The 24,346-nt window shown below is 42.5% G+C and overlaps 1 protein-coding gene across 1 annotated transcript in view; it reads right to left on the bottom strand.

Moving 5' to 3' along the window:
- Positions 1-16,436: 16,436 nt before the first annotated feature.
- LOC129386648 (uncharacterized) overlaps positions 16,437-24,346 on the bottom strand; it is a 167,018-nt gene continuing 159,108 nt past the window's right edge. Inside the window, exon 10 of the mRNA XM_072284039.1 lies at positions 16,437-16,655. Coding sequence (XP_072140140.1) covers positions 16,459-16,655 — 197 coding nt within the window. The 3' untranslated portion in view covers positions 16,437-16,458. The remainder of the gene's footprint in view (positions 16,656-24,346) is intronic.

Here is a 24,346-nt window from a genome sequence, read left to right as displayed (position 1 = left end):
TCTTCATTTTTTTCCCTTTCGCTGATCACAGAGCCCCTCTTTGCAAAGCTTTTATACAGTCGTCCTAGCTTATCGGCAGTGCCTCCGTGGCCAGCAAACGCCTTCGAGAGCAGTTGCTACTTGCTGAAAGGAAAAATGCACGAGACACACTGACAGTGAAGACAATTTATTTTACACCAAATGTAAGAAATATAATATGTTCACTTCCGGGCCCAAAAGAAAGCACATTTCTGCCCCAGTAAAATAATTTTCTGGATTTTAAAAAAGAGCACTGTACATTGTAAGCATGCCAGTTGCTAGTATTCTACATGTCCTAACACAATGAAATTAGTAAATGAAAGAAATGCTAAGAAATCTTATCTCCTTTCATACTGAACTGTAACTACAGAGCCATGTGTTTCAACTGTTACTTTGTACTGACACTCCACACTTTTGCACAGACTATTTATTGAGCTCGCTTGACTAAGAGTAAAACTTCATTTGGCCTAGTTGGTACATAATTCTGAACTTAAAACTTACAGCGCAAACACTTAAGACGAACCGCAAAAGGCAGATACGACAGACGCTGGCGCTAACTGACAACTTCGTTATTTCTTCGTCGTCGATGCATATATATGCCCTAGGCCACACAACTGCACAGGCGCACACATTACATTACAGAGATCTCCCAAATTATCACATATGCAAACGTAGGAACTCAAATTCAGATGGGTGCAGGGACAAAGCTATGTCACTGATGCAATTATCATTTTGCCTTTTTATGTGGTAGGCCTGTAAGGCAAGCCGCGCAAGCTCATTCGTGCTTTTGCCAAGAATCGACGTCCCATCAAGTCGTGCCTCACAATTTTTGCAAGAGTTTATATGCGCAACAATGTGAACTCTTCTATCTACATTTTTGTTTGCTTTTTGTGCATGTTCCCTGCGCGGTCCCTTAAACACATAAGGTCATCTATCAACTCAAGAAAATTGCTTGCAGGCATAGTGTTCCTCTGGCGTTTTCTGCACCGAACAAGCTTTTAAAGCTATGCTCCCGCACCTGCGGAGAGGGCAGAGGAGGGTGCCAAATTCGGCATGATGCTTCATACGTGTTGTGCGCGGTCGGCGTGGTTTACACCATTCACTCTCATGTGGTAAGACATAGCTTGGCTAGATAGGGCATTGCGTCAATGAGCGACTCAGGGAACATGCGCAACAAGTAAACAAAAATGTAGATAGAGGAGCGCACCTTGGTGCGCATATAAACTCTTGCAACAATTGTGAGGCACAACTTGATGGGACGTCGATTCTTGGCAAAAGCAAGAATGAGCATGTGCGGCTTGCCTTAGAGGCCTACCACAAGAAAGGCAGGGCGATAATTGCATTAGTAAGACATCTTTGTCCCTGCATCCATCTGAATTTGACTTCCTACGCTTGCGTATGTGATAATTTGGCAGATCTCTGTAATGTAATCTGAGTGCCTGCGCGGTAGTGTGGCCTAGGGTTTATATTGCATCGACGACGAAGAAATAAAGAAGTTGTTAGCACCAGTGTGTGTCGTATCTTCCTTTTGTGGTTCGTCTTAGGTGTTTGTGCTGTAAGTTTAAGTTGCTTGACTAAGCCATTCCTAATTAACAGTGGCTGGTATAATGAGGCCGATCAGTGGTATTTTGCATGGACTAGCACACAAATATGATAAATGTCAAAGTACTAAATTAAGAAATTGGGACTCATCACAAACGAGCTACATAATTTAGTGCTGGATTTCTGAGCAAGCTATTAAAAATTATTGTATTTTACGAACCAGAACCCACCTTCTGATTATGACACATGCCATAGCGAGTAACCCCGAATAAATTTGGACAACCTAGGGTTCTTTAACATGCACCTAAGTACACGGGTGCTTTTGCATTTCGCTCCCACTGAAATGCGGTTTTGTTTAAGACTACATTTACGAAAGTTCCAAACACGATCCCCCCTATATTTTTACAGTGGGTGCTCTTTAAGTGGAGCCTCAAGGTGCCAGGGAAATTGGTTCCATTTACCAGGCATTATATTTACTGAGAGACATTGCAGAGAGCCAACCAATTATCAGGATGGTGTCCTATTTAAGCGGCAGTTTCGAAGCGATTTTCGTTTATCGAGATTCCACTGTAGTCCATAATAGTGGATGAGTTGTGTTCTGCATGGACACATTAGCATGGCTACCATGTTTAGCTGAATATTGTGCAAGCAGCAACATCTCACTGTACCCAGTGCAATATATAAAGCCAGCAATGTAACATGTTGCAAATGCAGCCACGAACAAGTACCTTCCCTGATCATATCCAATAGCAGCATCTTTAGACGAAATTAGTCATGCTTTCTCCCGTTTAAGTGCCTTGTTTTCAGAAATCAAATCCTCCTTATCTCATTGACCTCCATTTGTGTCATTCCCCGAGCTGAGGTCATTTGAGATTGCATTTAATTGCCCTTCAAATAGCATATTGGTCTTATTTAAAAAGCACATGGCATCACAGTGACCACCTAGACATAGAATTCGAGCTGCAACACAGTAGCAAACATTCTGAGGTAGAAGCCTAACTATTCTTTTGAATTTGGATGCATGCTCAAAACACTGCTATGCAATTGCAGACAGGGCTGATAGTGTAGCAACCAGGACAGATTTAACGGACATAAAGAAGCAAAATTGTGTGAGCTTCGAATTATTATTCTCTCTGAGGAACCATGCTGTCCAATTATAAAACGGGGATCAAAATAAAGTAATTGGATAGCAAATCTGCATTTCATTAAGTAAATAAAATACTGTTCATGCTACCTTCCAGGGTGCACACTACATTCCCTTTCCTTGAATGTGAGTTTGCTACCTTTCCATGGGTTACCAAATGTATAGGTGTATTGTTGGTCAAGGGCGGTGGAATGGATATAGGTCTCAGGCTAGAGGAAACATTTCGAGAAGGAGACTTGCCAGGTTGAACAACGAATGTCTCAGGCTGGAGCCATTTGGTTCTCTTGCAAAGATGTTGCCTCCAGCTTGAGACTTCCTTTGTTGGACAACTGTTGATGACTAATTTCGCCATCTTTTCATTTACCCTCGTCTTATTCAACCTATTGCTCCACGCAGGAGCTGCACTTTCTTTAAAAAATAAAGATATTAATGAGCTCAAAGGCTTTGTGCATCACTGCATCCCCAAGTGCAAAAATTTGTTTTCAATGAATGACAGAGTTGGTACCTTTCTTCAGAATTCAATAGGAAGAACCAAAAATTAAGCTAACAGACTGGTTATGACGACAAGTAAACATGAATTGATGTGGAGTGCCATTTCTTCATTTTGCACCAGGCTTGGGGCAAGCCAGATTTCTTCCTAAAATTGAGAAAATTTTTCTAATGAAATACATATTAAGAGTATTTTCTTCATAATCTGAAAATTTAAAAACATGGTTATTTGGTTATTCATATTTAGTTGGGAACAGTGCGAAGGACACTGACGAAGTAAGGGCTTATGCAGTAATGCCACATAGTGCTGGCTGAGAACAGATTCAATTTTAGAACAGACAAACAGTTAAGTACTTTGGAATGCTTCCTAAAAGCCATAAAAAACCAAAGCAGGAATCAGTTGTACAAAATAATGTATGTGCATGAAAAATGCATCTGATCATCGGTTCGCAGACATGTATGACATTTGCTTGTCAGTTAACAAAACATGTGTTACACTGGAACATTTCTCCTACATTTTGGCAATTCTGTGGGCTTTCATTATTGCTCGGGTCAGTTGGTTGCTGTTGTTACTGCTACTAGTGTACGGTGAAGTGTAATGTAGATGGGCAAGTGCTACTGACAACTATGAACATTGGCAAATTTTGCTGCACCAGGATAACGCATGCATTGTCCCGCTGCAGCGAAACTTTCCAGTAAACATTCGCAGTTGTCTGTAGCACTTTCCCATCCGTCTCGCCTCACACTGTTCCATCTATAGCGCTTCACCATACTGTAATATGCACCACCGACACAAACTTCTACCCTTCTGAAGTTCTTACTGCTACTTCGCACTCGTCACATTCAGGCCGCCAGGTGTACTGAGCCCAATGCATAGACTGGCAGCTCCTGTCATGGACTTATTCTGGTGTAATGGCACCACAGAAGCAAACGAAGACAAAGACATGCAGGACACAAGTGCCTAACCTCAAGTCTCGCTTTAACAAGAAAACAGACATCATATACAACACATAGTGACAGGAAGTGATGTCATTAATTCAAAAACAAATTCTTTGTGCAATGTAACTGAGAATGACTGATGCATTTGTCCTTTTCGTGCTAATCTGCCAAAGCTTAATTATCTTATGTACATCTGCTCATAATTTCTGGCTACGTGTTTTGATGAACATAGGAACGAACCAATCTATTTTGCAGTGCATCACTATGTGCGAATGAGAGTTATTCCACACAAACTTCATTAGCCGAAATCTCAAATTAATACAATGTGTGTATGCAATGCAAGCATGACTGGATGGGAATGGCTGACTGTACATAACCTCCGTTGCACAGTGCACCGCCTGCAAATTGTGCTGCACGCAACAAATTAATTTGTTTTCCTGGCTTGTCTTTTTTTCTCATCAGAGCAAATCTCTTATCACATGTTTCATACAGAAAAAAAATTTTTGCCCGTAGAGACCAGCTACACAATTACCCATGAAAATTACAAATGCATACGAAACAACTGCAACCACTTTTTTACTTCATCTCATTCATTATATTCCATATTCATGCCTAATTTAGCTGCGCAAATCATTGTTTTTTCAGGCCCTTGTTAGGAGAGTTTTGTGCTGTAATAAAAGGCAGAAGCCAAAAAAAGGAAAAGGTTGGTTGTGGTTGAAACACAATATGCATCTAGTGAGCTAGGCCGCAAGCGTTGTGTAGTCTGCTGCCATCATAAGGCCGTGCCTACATTGGACAGATGGGATGCTCTATTAATGCGAAATCAGGGAAATTGAGGGAGTATATGAGTCATCCGTGTGAAACAATCCTCCATCACACAATGTTGAATACTGCAAAGAATGTGACTGCGGTCCTGTGTTCCACAAAACTTGCGTTGTAGCCAGGTATTATGACCTGACAACATGCAAGGTAATTGTGGCTTGCAACATTTAAAAAGAATGACGAATGTATCAGTGATCCATTAGTTGCACTGCATAAAGAATTTCTTTTAACAGATATCATCACATCATGTCTCCACCTGTTATTAAATATTGCCTGTTTCCTTATTTTAAAGCTTGAAGTGAGATCCGGTGCTTGTGTCATGTGCGTACATATCTTTGTTTACTTTTTGTGGTGTCATTACACCAGAATTTATATAACCAAATGGCCACACACTGCATTGTCACATTATAGTGGTGCTTGCAAAGCCTCCCAAACAGCAGCCTATTTGGTCAAAACATGCTTTTGTAAATATGCTCTTCCAAATAGAAAAGCTATCAAGAAGGTAACAAGAATCAAGAGCATTAAGTTAAATCCACTGCAATGCTTTACTTTTTTGCCTTTATTCCTTACACCTAAGTGGATATGAAAGAGTGTGAATGTTACAGAAATGCACTAAATAAGTTGTTGAAATTATGAAAAAATGTTAACACAACTAAGCATAGATTTATGTGCAATAATAGACACCAGTCTCAGTTTCTTTCCTTCTGACACAAACATAGTATATCTTATTCCTTTGGCATGAAGGAAAGCATATGTAGACCAGACAAGCTTATATTTGAATGAGAGCCTTCACGATTAAGCACCACTATAATGTGACCATAAGAGTACATACACTGTAAACAGTGCAGATGACAGCCCAAATTTCATAAGTGCAACATGTTAGCGAAAGCAGCAACCATTAACCCAGAAACTAATCAAATCCCACAAAATAACAACAAGAAATAAAAAGAATAATGTGTCAGCGCAGCACCTGTTCTCAGAAGTTACAGAAAAGTGGTATGCTTGTTAACAAACCTGAAACCACGGCACATTTGTATCTGACCACCCCCTGTCTCTTTATGTGCTTTCGTGCCTTTGACAAGGCATTACTGGATATTTATTTGCTTGTCTGTTGCAAAAACACATCAATTATTAGTCAGTGCACAGTGCACCATGCCATTTATCTATGTGGACTCACTTTGTGTCCTTAGCACTGCTCTCACCTATTCAGAACTAAGGATTGCAAAAAGACTTGTTCTACTTAAATCTACATGCCTTAATATGTGGGTTCTGCAGTTGAAATAGGGTAATTATAAGTAAAATGCATGACATGTTCTGATGAACTTTGTTTTCATAATCTAATTGTTTATTTGGGCACATAAGCAGTCAGATCATTTGTACTAAAACAAGAAAACAAATTCAACACACTGGTTTATACTGGTTGGTGCTCTATTGACTTTAGTACACACATTGAACAAACGACAGGCAGTGAGGAATACCAACAACCACTAACTTCCACACGGCATTATTGGTCACATGTGCACAATATAGCTACAAAAACCCAAATGAAAGTAGACAAAGAAAAAAGTACATTTTAACAGAAAAAGAACAAGACAAAAAAACTTCTTTTGGTAGCTAAGTCACAATCAAGGTGTAAATGACAGCTATAGTTTGGCAAGCACAGATGTAGTTACTTTGCTCAGTTCCTCGATATCCCAATTTCTTGTTTGACAGCAACACCAACGGGACATCTACGCATATCTATTGCACATGCCATTTTTGCTCGCTCCAAAATCCTTTCGTGGTTATTCATTTAGTGCCTGCTTCGCCTGTACTGGCATTGCAGGGGGGGTATACATGCTGTGTAATGTAACTTACATTCAAATCAAGCACACAAAGCAGGGAGGGAATTATCTTTGAAAACTATGCAAACAATTGCAGGCTGAAAAACCTTGCAGTCCCTTTGGCCCACGGAAAAAACAATGTGAGGCATCACCTATAAGTAAAAGGAAATTAATAAACCTTTTTAGTGTAATCTCTTTCTTGTGAGGTATGATGATAGCCTGATATGAATTTCTATATCTCTACATGTTTGGAACAGTATATGCTTGAAATAATTTTAACTGAAGAGATTTCCCAGTCTTTTAAATCCTGCCATTGCAGCTTACCCTTACTCTCAGTAATACAAAGCCTTTTAGTATGACTTCCTATTACAAATCTAACTGCCATATTTTGAACATTTTCAAGCAGACCAGCTGACTCAATATTATGGGGATTCTAGCAAACATGTACTTATTTGATTAGTGAATGCACATAAGCAAAATACAGCTGTTCTTTGAGGTTTTCGGGAAGCCAACAAAATGTGTATGGGTGGACACACGACAGCTACTACACCGATAAGCATCGTGGCCAACCAAAATTAAGTTTATTCCTATATGGGCGGGCACGGCGGCGTGTGAGCAGACAAAGGTCGGCTTTTTCTGGAGTCATATACAAAGGAACCCCAACATAACGAATGCACTAAAATCAGCAATTTGGTTTGTTGTACTCAGATTCGACCGTTTAGTCAAATAAGTACATTTGCAAATGGATTGTTTTCCCACGGAAAGGGCCGCAGTCAGAAAACACAAATCTGAATGAGAAAAAAATTTTGAATTTGAGAGTCAGCGACCAAAGATACGGTTTCACGGTGTGTTAACGATACCTTCACATAGGTAGCATGAAGCAAACCCAGTCTTGCTTTCGCATCCACCCTGTCCTCTTTGATACTGCCACACACAGTGGAACGACACTATCATGAAAAGTGCTGGCAGTGGAGGCGAATGCTTTGTCTGTCTCAAACTTCAATGCATCTCTGAAACTACAGATTATGCAACCCCGTGTACTAAACACGTGGGAAGACTGTGCACATAATACCACGCCATATCAGCACGTCTAGTCTTTCCACACGCAGCAGATCACCTCTAGAACAGGGTGTGCAGGCTGCAGATGTGCTCAGCTGCGCTCACAGCCATGGCGCTAGAAAAGAAGACGCATGGACTGGGCCCTTCTGAGGGCCCCCTTAAAAGCTCAGTTTGTCATTTTTTGTTTCTGTAATAGGCTAGTGATAAAAGTGAATTTGCTTCATGCCTATTAAGAAATGTTGTACACATGGTAGAAAAATTATGAAAGTAGAACATTTTATTACTTTTCACCCCTCTCAGTTGGAATATCGTACAAATGCATAAGCAGCCATTTTTGCCTTGTTTCATCTAAGATGTTTTTTCATGCTGAAAGAAAGGCATGTGTTTAAAAAATAAGCTTGTTTGCAACATGTAAAGGAATTGTGTAATGTCACAAGGGTTCCTGAAATCAAAATATATTTGTGATTTCTTTGCGACTGGAACACTCAAAAGAAAAACGACCTTTTAAGCAGACTAAAACAAAGCCACAGCACATGCACCCATACTAAGCCAGGGACTGTATCAAGCTGATATGAGAAGACTTTCAAGAAAGAATCTTTCCCGGTTTGGTAAAATTCTTAAAACAATGGTTAATACCTGGCCCCACGCCTTAAATCTAGAAGGAATAAAGTTTTTAAGCTACTCTGTGTTCTTTCTTGAACCCAACAAATGTGCCTAGAAAAATGGGTCAAGTCTACATCTTGTCGCATCTGTGGCAAGGTGTGAACAAAAAACTCGCTTTAGCTGGCTGCAGTGCTCCCTGCGATGAATATTCAGGCAGAAAATTGTTACCCCAGTGTGACTGTGCACCCAAGAAAACGAAATGTGGTAGACTACATCAATGCAAACGGAAAAATCTTTAGTCCATGCTTGCTGGCAACCTGTGTCTGTATTGGCCTCTAGGAGAATTGTGGCCCCCACGTGCTGGAATATTTCCGTGGAATAGAAAACATTGTGTGATACCAGCTGTCAAGTGCTACCATCAAGTAGCTACCAGCTACCAGCTATCAAGCTATCAAAAGAGCTATAGGCAATTTCGCTGCAATAACAGTACTGTTTTTATAGCATTCGTTGTGGGGAGTGCGGCTTGCCCCTTTTGCCGGAGTTCTTGCTGAACGGCGATTTATTATCAGTTTGTTATATGTGGAACTTGAACAGCTTATATTTTTGTCTCCTCAATCCACACTTCTGCTGCACTTTTGTCAGCATCTCTACACAGGGTGTCTTGACTGAGGTCATACCAAGTAAGCACGCTACAAGCCTTGTGTGCATCGTTTTCATGACTCTTTCGATGACCAAATTTCATTTTCAGTGACTTCATCAACTAAGTATCTAGCGGCAGCTTGAACATGGGTACTCATGAGAACTCGCACCAGGCTTGGTCAAATACGTCCAGCACTGCAGCACTGAGTAGTGAACCATGCTGTAAGAGTTGGCAACTAAATTGCCACCTTGTGATTGAAACTTTTCATCCTTACAATCAAGGCTTCAATTGCCCAGCCAGCGAGCTGCAGCAAAGGTGTGAACTATAGTCATAGTCATCTGATGTCACATTCTATGTCATAGCGATGGCAGGTGATCCCTCCAGTGGTGGCCCTCAAGGCCAACAGGCATCCCTTTCTATGCACGTGCTTGTGTAGGACTGGGGAGATGGTGCCAGTTTGTTCTTCAGCATTAACACTGTTCACGCTGTATCAGGAACACATTTTCTTACTCAGTGCAATAGCCCTTGAACCTACATAATTGCCAATGAGTCCTATGTCGACCAACCTTTCCTTTGCCATGTCATTTGCTTCTGCCTTGATGTCACAGCAACTTCAGCTATATGAATCAATGATGGTGTTTGAGTACCCCCACAGCCTTGCAGCTTTCCAACCTGAACATTGCTTCATTAAAAGCTGACATGATTTGGTCTCAGCAGACAGATCAGAGTTAAAAAGAAGCCTTAAACTTCTTTCAAAGTCATTCTAACCTTGTCAATAATCCCGTGCCTTTTGATGTGTTATTCAGCATTGTCCAAAGCAAGTCGGCTCTTAAAAATCAAAATAACAACTTTGTGAGGCCACCTACTAGGCTACCACTGTCTCTTCAGCCAGCCTGAAGTGTCTTGCAGCCATAAAAGCTGGAGTGCACAAAAAACGACAAAGAAAAGTGTGGCAGACAAAATGCTCATGGAAATCCATATGTTTATGGACTGTTACACTGACTGAAAAAAATGGTGGCTTCCCAATAGTCTTGATGTACGTAGCTGTTTCAGTCACGAAGAAACAGCCAGTTGCGCAGTCCTGCACAAGCACAGTGTACAGATGCCCATGGATTAAAATTTGTTGTGTGTGCATGTGGTACAGTGTACATTTCATGTTCCTGAGGCTGCAGTACACTGGGAAGACTGGTTGCAACTTCAATAGTAGGCCCTTAGAGTATTGCAGCCCTTTGTTCATATTTTGCTGCAGATTGTATCAAATGCGAATGCAAACTGTTTTGCAGGACACGTCAGTTCAGTTCAAGCAATTAGACAGAGTAACCCAAGAAATAGTTTAAGCCTCGAAAAGGTCTTAATACAGTTTCTAGTTTAGTACAGGTTTTCGCCTGATGTTTTGGCTTCTTCTACGGTATAATGCTGTTGCTTGCTAGGTACTGGTGGTGTGATGTGCACACTCTCTTGTGTTGCTATAACGACAACTTGTAAAAAAGATTTTCCTTCCTAACAAACATTTGGATGCAGTGCCTGTGAGCACATCTTTTAACCTGTTTTTCATTTGATCTGTGCATTTACATTGAACGTAAACTAGAAAATATCAGTACTGAGAATCACAAAAGAACACACCTGTGTAACGATTCCGCCGAGATCGTTGGAGTGGTCCAGCCACAGGATGCAACGCAGGTAGAAAGGCCTCCTGAGTTAAAGCAAAATAACAATCGTTGTAAGATGCGTATAAAAAATTTTATTCTGTGAGGCTTTCGGCATGTATACTAATTACCACATTTGTATGTAAAATAGTTTTGCATAATAGCTGAGCAAGGTTAACGTCTCGCCCTGTGACTGTCAGCCAATGCTACTCATGGCAATGGTGGCAAATATGGCACATCCTTTCAAATGGAACTTTTGTGGGTTACATGAATTTAAAAGAACTTAGGTTTACATAATACATAACACCTGTGGTTAGAAGGATGTCTTGCATGCAGCACCAATGCCACAAGTGGCACTGCTTAACACTTCCAGGGCCAGACTTAGTACATAAACAATACAAATGTGCAACAAAGTGAACAGGTGGTTAGCTGCTGCTATAACTCCAAGATTGCATGCATCATGTAGATGTGAATGCAGCTCCCATCAGGAGCGAGTTGCCCTTTAGTGCACTTCACTTCTCTTCCTCTTTTGTCTTCATTGCATGTTGGTGCCATATGGTAATAATGAACAAAAATTAAGCACTTCAGTTCCCATTCTTGTTTTACTACATGCTGTAAAGTCATCTAAGTGCGCTTAATACTCTTAAGAATGTACTTTAGCCATTTTGTCAATATTTTTCGCTTGGCTTCACTACACCTTAATGTAGTGCAAATTCTAGACAATGCTTACAAAAAAACCTACTCCACACAATAACACCTCCAATTAAGAGTACACAGTCTATGGCTTCGAGATGTGTACATACATACTTTATACATGGTTACAATGAAAATATAAGTGGCTGTTCTAATATGCACACTTAGCATACTGCATAACAGTCACCTGGTTCCAAAACGGCTTTTTGTTATCACACAGAGGACGGCCACAACTATAAATTTTATTCTGGCAGTAACTTAAGCCACGGCCAAAACCTTCATAGTGCAATCAATGAAAATTTTCGAATTTAGAGCAGTTAGACATAAACAGGGCAAGTAGTTTTAAAGTGTTAAATAATGAACTGTTATGGAATATGGCGGTAGAAGGCCATGCGCCTGAAACATAGGTACTGTTTATCATATAAGCATATTCTTATATTTTTGCTTACTTCCCTAGGGATTGCATCAAACAGTTTGCTTGTGTAAATTTTGCTACGTGGCTGTATCGTATTAGCCCTTATCTTTTCACATTTGGCTTACTGCAGCTTTATGCACATGCATAAAGCTACTACTGCTACCACTCTACTGCTACACTACTACCTACTACCTACACTACTACCTTCAGCTGAAGGCCAAGTACTATGCTGTCCAACATACATGCATTTAACAACACCGAACACTAGACAGAGAATGAGCAACTCTTTTAAAAAGTGCAGTTCTTTGGAGACACATTGATATATATCTGGAAAACAGATTTTTGCTAAAATTATAACTTAATATAATTGGTACTGAGCATAATGCATCTTGCAATAAACTTGCATTTACCGGACACCACTATACACACTGCGACCTCTGCAGCTTCTCCACAATCTGGCACAATGTGCTCAAGCTGCCTGTAAACCCTGGAAGGGGTCTATGATAGTTTAAGAAGCTTAGCAAACATGAGAAGGACCTAAAATGACGGTCAGAGAAGCAAAGCAAATTTTTAACCATTCCTCTCTATGTTGCTATGAATGTCAAGGTTCCAGCAAATGATGTATTTGAACTGTATTTTTAATCGTGCAATACTAGAGAGCACATTTTTGCAATAATAATGTGACAGAGAAGAATGACAGAAACTAACTTAATGAATATTTTTCTAAACTTGCATGAGGTTTTCGTCATTATGCTGATGCACACACCTGCATACCTCTACTGTGAAGTCTTGTTTCAGTTTATTTTATTGTCACATATTAATTTACACCATACACTTGTCCTGAAATACATCACGTTGGGCTCCTTCAGTATTTTTTTCTTACTGGAAACACACATGCCTATACAGGGCAAGCACTCAATACATGCAAGACTGCCACGGGAATGGCCACTCGAGGTCGACTGTTAGTACAGCGCAAGAGACGAGGACTGAAGGAAGAACACAACACAGGCGCTGTCACACAGAAACATACTCAAGGCACTTTGCGAGATTCTCAGGCTTCTTTCATGCTCTAAAAACACATTATGTAGCACATATTGAGCCACAGATAGCTGTACTGGGAAATTTTCACGTTGCTCTACAATTTTATAATTGAGACTTTTTATCTAATTACATTTGAGAAGTTAATTAATTGATTAAGACTAATTAGGTAATTAGGCAAAATGCAGCAAATCCAAGTATTTCCAAGAGACAGGAAACAACATTACATAGGTTCTGTGCAGCTAGGTGGCATATTCATATTTTTAAAAGTTTGCTAAAGTTACGTGGGATAACCTGCATACCTCCTATGGAACAGGTGTCACACCAGTCACTCTAAGTAATGCCGCTAAACTAGCCATTGCACTCAAAACATACAGGGTAAAAAAGCAAACTCTAGGTAAGAGCATAGCAAGGCCTCTATTGCTGAAAAGGGAAACTGATGGGAGGCACCCGATCTCCGGCCATGAAGCTGCTTCATCCTCACAGTTGGCAATGAAACGACCGCAGCCGCAGTCCTGAAATAAAAATGAAAAATTTGACACTACAATGATCACACAGAACACAAAAAAGCTGGTCACAAGCTTATCTTGGAGAAGATCTGCTGCTACATTAGGTTTTGTATATTCGTCAGCTTATTGTTAAACTAAGCTTGCCAATATTTTATATCTTAATGGCTTTGCTCTTTACAAACCAATACCTTTGCCCAACTCATGCACATATGCACTACTTAAGCTATGAGATGTTTACTGATCCCTTACAATGAATGGCTTCTAAGACAAATTATTTCACACAAAAGGATGCATAACTTATGAGTGTTACTGACATTGAATACCAAGGTAGTACCTTTTTTTATAGACAATGGCGGACTTGAAGCACATTTTTCTCACAGATACAGGTTACAGGTTGATCGGTCTGCCTTTTTTTTTTCACCAGCAACAGAAATATTGTTATTAATAGTCGTGCAATATAGGATGACGCTGTGATGTGTGATATGATCCTGAGTTGAAAAGCGCAACTTCTTTGTGTGAATTTGGCACCTAGAATTCAATACTAAATATCTGTACCCAATACGCAGTGGCACAGCAGCAAAGTAATTAAAGATTAAACAAGTTCAGGTATCCAGAGCACAGCGCCAGCTGTTGAATAACAACATTACACAAGCATCGACTATATAGATATAGCGTAGTAAGTGCACCGCAGGCGTAGTGGCGGCCTCAGCAAAGAACACAGGCATGGAGCGACGCGCCCGTATCACCTATCACCGGCAATGCTATCGCGTAAATTGATATATCTCGTCACGGCACGGGCACAGTTTTCTGCCCGCCGAGGTGCCGCCGCCACTGGTACTCACCTGCTCCGGCCGCCGAGGTTCAAGTGACGGCGTATCCAGTAATCTGAACCCAAGCAGGACACCTGTTACCGCCAAGCAGTACGCTAACAATAAAGAGGTTCTTATACTCTGACCGGCAGCTCATGCGGCGTTCACCCGTAGTGCCATTGGAAGCTCACCACACGCTTTTATTACCACAAACGCGCCGCCGACATTTCACGCCCGTAGATCAAAGTCGACGGGCGCAAGCTCTACATGCTACGTGCCGCAGTCGCGCACTGCCTGCACAATCAACGACGTGGGTGCGAAGAGACACAGACGATAGAAAGGAGCGTACTGGCAAATCTGCACAATGCGCGCTAAGTGGGCGACCTACTGCACACAATCGCACGAGCTAGGGGATTGGCGCCACGTACGCGCCAGCTAGCAGATACCGCGCACAAAGAAGCGCCGCCAGTTCTCGCTCAAATGATCGCTGTACAAACACTCACACACGCGCACCGCAGTAAACCCTTAACGAGCCGCCACATTTTCAGGCCGCGGTTAGGCGGCGAAGCTTAGCTCACCTCGCACTGCACGTAACTATTATGGTAGTGGCTTGCGCTTCGGGGATTATGTCGAATGCTCACATCCGCCCAATTAAAGACGCGGCAAAGTCCATCATTATATAAAATCCTAATTTTTAAGTATACTCGCTTGACTCTGAGCACTCAAGTCGATTCGATTACGACAAAGCTCGAAGGAACACAGTGATCGTGCAAAATGGTTCTGGACGGCCAACTGTCGCGCCATGTTGTACCGAGACCTTCAATAAGTCATATCAGCGCGTCTCCTCACTTCGAACACATGCACACTCATAGAACATGTAATAATCGTTCAAAGTCACTTACCGTGGATTCTTGGGGGTTCAAAGCAGTGAGAAACATCAACCACGGTAGAAGAATGTGCCGTCGCTGGCAAATGGCTGCTCGATCGCAGCTTTCAACGCACGCGCGCGGTCCGAAGGCTGGTGTTCCTCCGCGCGTAGTTCCGACTTCGGCGTCCTCTGCAGCACCAAGGCGCGGCTACTCCGAACAGAAAAACAGCGCCGACGCACATTGCGCGGGATATTTCGAATCTGACTGCAGAAATAATCCTACTGAAATTGTCGCTGCGGCTGACTGCCTTGTTGCTCATGGCTGAGTTATTCTTTTCTCTGTTTGGCTCGTCTCAATTTCCCCTACGCCACCGTTATTCCTTGAAAACCCCCATTTTACAACCGCAATGCCCCATCAAATGGGGTCGGGGGTACAATAATGGTTCTAGCTTATTTTACTTCTTCTCGTGGGAGTACTCATTTTAAGCTAGGGGGGAAAAATGGCATATCAACTGTTAAAACGCCCATATGGGCTCATTTGTGTTTACAGTGTATAGCATAGCACATGACCGTTATTCTGCAATGTATAAGCCGCACCACTTATTCTAGTCTCACTAAAGCCGATGATATCTCATACAATGTCTGATATTTCCTCAAAGAGTCCTGCTAAGCTAACCTCACTCGACAGAATTCGGCAAATAAATGTTGACACGGTCACTTTCCATTGGCGGCCTATCCGTACGCAGACATTCTTTGCGCCCTCTGCTGCGTTACAAGTCTGACCGCCGCGTTGGTCATGCAATCCGCAGCTGCTGGGGAGTGAGGGCCATGGGTTAATTGTAGGAATCATTACGGAGGTAGTGGCCGAATACTGAACCAGGGATGCCAATTCCTGTTCGGATGAGGTAGTGTCTTTGTTGAAAGTTAGTAGGCCTTCTTAATTTGGTTGTAACTGGACTAACATAGCCCCACTCGCTCTCGCCATCTTTTGCCGGTGTCAAGCGTCACTCCAAGTCTGTAGATCTACAAATCATCTACATATACTATATTATATTATCTATGATCTATTATCTAGCATATATTATCTCGAAAACACCAAACCCTATTAAAAAACACCTTGTTTCCTATAACTACAATATCCAATTCATTCAAAAGACATGGGAAGAAGCTGTTTTCATACAGGATTATATTGGTTGTATATGAGTATAGTAGTTAGATACTTATATGTTTTTCAAGTAGGGAAGCCTTGTTTTTTTAGCAAAAAGGTATTCAGGAATTCATAGCCAAAATGATGTGTTTGGTATATTTATATGTACAAATCTGTGGTCAGGAGACGCTCAATATTTTAATTATAGTTACTCTATGCTAGAGAAAGAAACTTTATGGATTTGAAATAGTACTTTATTCCTTAGTGATTTCCTCATCAGCTCGTTTTTGTTTACGTTCCTCTGAAGCATCATATTCCTTGCACTCCTTCTTGTGGTTCATTAGATCCACGACATCTTCAGTGCACTCTGAAAGGGTCGTGACACATTTGCTTGCCTCATTTGGCACAGCAAATTCGGAATTCCACAATGCGCAAATTCTCCGTCCTGAAACTAAAGAGATAAAAATGAGCATCAATAAATATTTTCATAAATAGTGTGAACACCTGTAATAGAAGCAGTCAGCTTACCCCAATCTTTAGCATGATTCTGAAGTCATTTATGTTGACAACTGCCAGATTCCTACCACGAGCGCAACAATCTTCTCATCATGATCTTCCCTTTAGCATTGCTCGCAACTTCATTCCCATAGGCTATAATATTACATTACCGAATTTCTACGTACGTTCACCGATGTCACATAGTTTGTGTGTTGCGCCAAACCCCGAGAAATTTGTAATGCTAGAAAGCTACGCAAACGCTGAGAGCCGACTGAGAGTCAACTATACATGAGGATGAGGCGTGAGTTAAACTCTATGCGACAGTGTTGATCGGCTTTGATCTTTCTGGCATCGCAGGCAATGACACAGCCCATGTTGTATGACCTTTAGTAGTGCACTTTAAAAGCGAAGCTTTTCATTGCGCACCTTGCGGGGTTTCGTGGGTAAATGTATAGTGCGTAAACTATATCATTCATCGTAATCACTCAAATATGCTGACTCTACGACGTAGTATGGTATGTGGCACGATAAAGGGGTCAGTCCATTTCCTGCTGCTAAAGGAACTATGCACACAATTGGTAGTTGCACACAGCAAAACTTGGAACAAGATCTCAGGGAGAAGAATGCACCCGGGCACGCTGATTTTGCGTGATGATTTTATTTAAAACAGGGGTTGCACGGAGAGGTTGTTCGTGTTGCTCAGGTAAGCAAAGTAAATTAGGCAAGTAATTGCACGCCAGATTTTTAGGCTTACAAAAGTATCTTGAAACGTAAAACTATGCACGTAGACTTTTTTATGATGCCATTCAACATTCTGGTATAAGATGCTAGTGTAATTCTAGTAACTAGAAGGTTTGCTTTTGCAATGAGATTATTGTTGTATGCATTGGTTTTGCATTTCTTGCAAATGATTTTCTCTTCCTCCAATAACTCATGCGTAGTCACGTGATTCAAGTACCCCTCTTACTTACTTTTTTAAAAGTTCGAAGTATAAATAAGAAAATCGTGCAAAGACAGAAAGCGCTGTGCGAGAACACAGCTGCAGTAAGTTTTTCGTAAGTGCTGAAACGTTTTTTGTTGTAATGTAAAAGATCAAGGGGAACCAACTTATTATTTATATATATGCAGATATAGCGCATCAGTTGAAATCTATGTCAATCCAAACTTTTTGTCGTGGTTAATGCAATGTAACGAGGTTGTTCGTTTGATTCAGGTGTCTCTTTCCTAAAGGAAACTGCAGCATGCGCATGTGCTCTTGGACACCCCTGCTACGATTTGTTGCAACTCCTATGCTATCTTGTATTTCTTCACGTCATCTTGTTTATCTTGAATGTATGCTCCACTTTTGACCAATATCCCGTTGTGGGTGTGTGATAGTATAGAAATAATCATAATCATCATCAATATGCGGCGGATGTGTCAAATACGTTGCTGCCACGGGCACGGCGCTGTGCACTGCGCCTCGCTAATCTCAGTGCAACTGCAATTGCTGCTAAATGTTTAAGAACATAAAGAAAGATGAGAAATGTTCCCTTTAATAAAGCAGTATATAAGGGTGATAAACAAACATAAAGTGCTCCAGAAAGATTGGATTATCCCTCGCACATCCTTTAGAAAAAACATTTTTTACGTATTCTTCTTCAAATATGGATATTCATTGATATTGTTTTATCCCTGTGTTATTTTGTGGAAAAAGATTACCCCGCAACTCATCCCACAACGACTGTCGACGGTAATCCGAATGGCAATCGAGCAATGTAACGACAGACTATATTTCTAAACTCGCCTTTATTTATGACGTGTAGTTAACATTCCGAGACCTTCGTTGCTTCGGCTATATATCACATACCACATCATCGTCTTCGCTACGGCACTCTCTTGGCAAGGCCCCCGCGAGCATGAGGCATGACGACGACTGTATGATGACGCCGCAGTGACGTTGTAATGACAATAAATCACCGACGATTATGATACTCACTAATTCGAAATTTGACTGAATTTCTGTACGCGTTTTTATTTCGCCATATATTCGCTGGCGTGGACAATCTGTCTCGTGCGGCACTTAGCAGACGGAGCGAAGTGCGGCGCAACTGTCTCACTTTCCCGTAAAATGCGAGAGGCGAGGCGTGCGTGACATGTGCGCGCGATTCACAGCAGCCGCAGCACACAGTCCGCCCAACGACGCGCGCTACTCTGGCGCCATCTCGTAGCCATCTCGTAGCCATCGTCGCTGCACTACGCTTTTCTTCTCACGCTTTCGCCATACTCGCCTCCTCCACTTCCTCCGCCTTGTTTCCGCTGTATCCTCCTCCATCGCTTTTCTCCTCGCGTTTTTCATCGCCTACTGCACTCCGCGCTCGCTCTTTTATCCGTCGCTGTGCTCGTTCGCTCGTTCATGCCTACGCCGGTTCTATTTGCTGTCTGTTGTCACCAAACCTTGCATATGCTGATTTCATCGCGCGACGCGAATGCTCTAGAACCTTCTGGAAGACACGCGGGTACTAGCGATCACTCTGGAATCTTAGTTGACTGATGTCTATAGTCCGATGCACTTGGCTGGATGATTGGATTGTTCGATAATCGCTGACTGTGTTCGCCGCTATCGTACTGCTTTGAGTGTAGCCTGTCCCTGAGGGCATCGGTTCGCCCAATAGAACACTAGTTTATACATTCAGAGTTTTGCTGCTTTCTTAATAGTCACTACCATGTGACAATAAACATGTATCAACATGCTATGACAGCGACAAAGACTGCGACAAAGTAGCGACTACGATAGGCAGGATTACCACGGTATGAAGAAAACCCAATGAAGAAGCGGGAATGATGATAGCAAGGCGAATACGGCTCGACGATGACGGTATGACAATACGTGCATGCTAGCGTCTGAGTAAGGATGGCAGATTTAGGGCGGTCGCATGACAATGGTGGCATGTTTACGATTGAATATCGGCAGCTTAGTAACCATTGATGAATCGACCGACTTGAGATGATGACGGCAGCCTGACGATAACCGGATGACGATGGTGAAACGACAGCGTGATAATGATGGCATGGAGACGATGCCATGACGCATGCCATGTTGAAGTAAGGGTAATAACAATGGAACGACCACGACGTCATCTGAACGACGGTATGATGGCGAATATATGATGACGAGCCTGTGACAACGATGGAGGGACGATGATGGCATGACAATGACGTAACGGCGATAGAACGACGACGACTCCTTGATCAAAATTGCGTAACGATGTCTATCGCAAGACCTATATGACCACGATGGCATTACGAGAGTGGGATGAAGAAGCTGGAATGATGACGAATGCACGGCCAACAGAGGCATTAAGACAGTGGTCGGAACAGGAGATAAGACAGCGACCATCAGAAGATGATGGCATGCTAAGGGTGGTGCAATCACAACTGAATGACGACAATATGATTAAAATACGGTAACGAATAGACATTGACAGCGTTGGAACGAAGACATGACGTCAAACGAATGCGTTACTAAATTGATGACATTGATAAAACGTCAGAGTGTTGTCGACAGCGTGAAGACGACTACGTGACCACGATGGCGAGGTGACGACGGCATGAAGAGAGTCGAACGCAAAGATGGAATGACGACGATGCAACGACCACGATGACGGCAGGACCCATAACACATCAACTGTGGCATAATATATTGCTGCACCAATGGATTGGGGTGGAAGGCGTGAAGACAATAGCTTGGCGAGAGTCAGATCAAGAAGGCAGAATAACGATGACTGAACCGCCACGCTGGCATCTATGTATACGTCGGTGCGAGAAGGAATGCATGACGACTGTATGACAACGATGGCGTGACGATGATGGCATGACGAATGTTGGATGTCAAAGCTGAATAACAGTGATCCACAACTACGACGGCATCACGGTCACGAGCCCGTGTGCATTGGCGGAAACTGTTAGTCAATTTGGGGCATGGGGCCGAAGGAGAAGGCTAATTGACGACCACAAGACAAGAATAAGATCACGAAGCTGGAATGATGACAATGGAATGACGACGACAGCATAACGACCAGGAGACCTGGTGGGTCAAGCAATTACACTCTTAAGCCAAAATTACACCCTTTTGCCACACAACAATAATCATCAGCTGTCTCTTCCGCAATTCCTTTCTTTAACGTGGCGAGCCTAGTACTTCCAAGTCACGAGTGGCCCACCCATTATCAGCATGACAGAGCATTCTCAACGGGAAAGTACCGAGTGCATCGTTTTCAAGGAACAAAACGCAAGCAAGACAGATGACGATTATTGTCGGGTGGCAAATACACACCCCAAAAGGTGTACATTTACTTAAGAATGTAGAGAGAGAGAGAAACAACTTTACTGGTCCATTATGAAATGAAACGCGTTAAGCGTCTGATGGGGTGGCTCCCTCTTCGCGGGCTCCATATGCTTCCAGGGCCGCCTGGCCCCTGTGGATCAGTCGGAGCTGGTCTTCCAGGGCGGGGCTGGACAGCATGACCTCCCATCGCTCGTAAAGGGTGGGGATAGCAGGGGGGTTAGTTATGGGTATAGGTGGGGGATGGTGTATGGAAACATTGCACTCTCCTATGACGTGCCGAAGGCTGCCTAATGCATTGCAGTGAGGACATGTGTTCTTATATCTCTCTGGGTATATCTTGTTCTGGAGGCAGGGGTGGGGAAAAGATCCTGCCTGGATTTGCCTGTATATTGTTTGTTCGGCTCTGGTCAAGGAGTGGTGGGGGTGCGGGAATGTCTTCCTGCCGTCCCTGAAATATTTGACTATATCTCTGTAATTTGTGATGGGTTGCCATCCCCTTGCCTCCTCCTCGTTGGCGCGGGAGTTTAGCGCTCGGGCCTGTTGATGAGCATATTCATTGCCCGCAACTGAGGAGTGAGCCGGGACCCAAACTAATTCGATCGCTTGTTTAGGAGGCGTAGCTTTACCAAGGCCATTTGGTAGGAATAATCGGAATAACACAGACAGACAGACAGACAGACAGACAGACAGACAGACAGACAGACAGACAGACAGACAGACAGACAGACAGACAGACAGACAGACAGACAGACAGACAGACAGACAGACAGACAGACAGACAGACAGACAGACAGACAGACAGACAGACAGACAGACAGACAGACAGACAGACAGACAGACAGACAGACAGACAGACAGACAGACAGACAGACAGACAGACAGACAGACAGACAGACAGACAGACAGACAGACAGACAGACAGACAGACAGACAGACAGACAGACAGACAGACAGACAGACAGACAGACAGACAGACAGACAGACAGACAGACAGACAGACAGACAGACAGACAGACAGACAGACAGACAGACAGACAGACAGACAGAGACGGATGGGCAGAGAGAGAGAGAGACGGATGGGCAGAGAGAGAGAGAGAGACGTATGGGCAGAGAGAGAGAGAGAGACAGAGAGGGAGACAGAGACAGAGAGAGACAGACAGATAGATAGGCTCACAACGGATGAAGTAGTCCAAGAATGTCAATTACATAAAAAATTCAGAGTAGTTTTTCATTTATTCGCACGAGATTTAGCGAACTTGAAAATTATTAAAACTGTGGTTTATGTAGGTCTACTATTTAAGCGAGGAAAATGTGTTGTTAAAATAGTGCGTTAGGTATAATGAGATTACAATTGGGCTTTACCAACGCGGATGGTCGAGACCACATGCTGTGTACACAGGGATAATGTTGGTGACTTTCAGTATATTTGGGCAAGAACTAGTATTTATGGCACGTTCAAACATGTGACAGATAGGCTTGGGTAAGATGTCAATATTGTTTTTCAGGAACCTAACCTAAATGCCGTCAAGTACCGATGTCGCAGTAGCCGGCAATTCACCCACAATAGGTATTATTTCATTTTAACTCCAACTTCATGAAAAAAATCACTTTCGACACTTATCTAAATCTATGCTTGTTGTAACAGTAAAAAAGGACTGCTTATGAGCACTTTCGCGACTTCTTGAGAACTAAGTGTCCAAATTATTAGCGATTTGAGGGGACAGGTCTTTAGAAGTGAAATACTACATTTTCTATAATCCTACTGCGCCTCTGGCTATTGTGGTAGTGGCTATGTGTGGAGACACCCGTGTGCTTAGAATAGGGCGAATGCTTAAGAAACCCAGATTTTTCGAATTCCCTGAGTCCCCTGCTACGACGTACCTCATAATCAGATGGTCGTTTGGTACGTAAACACCCTACAAATAATTTTTTTTTATTCTTGGCCTTCCATTGCCATATTGATGTATAACGAAATTATTATCGCACACCTTCTTCGGTTTTTGAATTACCATGACTAAATTGTGACGAAAAAAAATTGAAGGTGCTTCATAGAAATTGGTAATGTTCGTATGTTTCAGTTTTTGATAGTAGTCTTTCTTCTCTAATAGACAAAGTAAGCTGAAATTGGTCCAAAGATATATACCATAGTGGTAGTTGTGTCGCGAATCTTACTGCGTTTTTTCAGTCGCGTGGGTAATGCTGGTACTCACCTTTTGACATTTCCTAGGAAGCCTTGTCCCTGTTCAAGTTATCAAAATTTCTATTTTCCAGGATACTGCGTACACGGTGATAGTTCTTTTGGAATGTTTTGGAAATATTTGGAACTATTTAGGCGACTGCTCTCAGTGTTGTCACTGTTGAACCTGCTGTTGTGATTGTGGAAAACACTGAATTCTTCTTCATGAGTAACTAATCTTGTACACCATTTACTTATTTGTTCTAAACAATCCCCATGGTGAATATTCAGCGTGTAAATAAGACAAGCTGGTGCAAGAGTTGGATGCGGTGCTAATTATGGCATAATCTTTTGCAGTCAAGCTGACTTGACGGGAAAATGTAGTGGCCAATCAAAGGCACCTTTGCTATTTTATACGAAGACACGTATATTGATTGTCGACTTGAGGCAGGCGTAATTTGCAATCATACGTTTGCTCGTGGTAAGTGCATGCTGGCTGACTACGCTAAATGCATATTTAGGAAGAAAACGGTTCACAGCTCTAGTACTAATTCTAGCACTAGATGCCTTCTATACAACCAATCTTAATCAGCTTTCAAGATATGTTGGCTTGTTATTATTTACTTGTGATGCATGCTAATAAAGACAATTCATATACAGGCGTGACATAGATTGAGTTGACTATGTGTAGTCAGTCTATCGGGCGACACCACATATTGACGATGAGGTTTTGCGCCAGATGGGTGGTGCCAACACCATTTTTCCCACTCGAGGCTCGGTAGTCAAACCATGGATTCGCTGGCAAAGGCCCTTCCAAAAACTTTGTTTCTCCGTCGGGAGCCACTGACTTGGCCGCAGACTAAGGTCATGCACGCCTGCCACGTTGCCTCTGGCTGGAAGGAGAATGCATTTTTGACACGTTGCCATCGCCGACAATGCCTCAGCCATCGACTCATTCGCCTCCGCCCCGCAGACGTCGCCGCAAGAAGCCATGGTAAAAATTAAGACACAGGCGATTTCTCGAACCTCCAAGCCATCCGACCTGGTTGCTTAGGGGCTTCGGCGTTACATTGCTTAGCATGAGGTAGCGGGACCAAATCATAGCCGCAGCGGCCTCTATTTGATAGAGATGAAATGCTAA

The sequence above is a fragment of the Dermacentor andersoni genome, chromosome 8 (genome assembly GCF_023375885.2).
Source record: "Dermacentor andersoni chromosome 8, qqDerAnde1_hic_scaffold, whole genome shotgun sequence".
Lineage (NCBI taxonomy): Eukaryota > Metazoa > Arthropoda > Arachnida > Ixodida > Ixodidae > Dermacentor > Dermacentor andersoni.
Note: the sequence above shows the minus strand (reverse complement) of the source record. Positions and strands in the feature narration are given on the sequence as shown.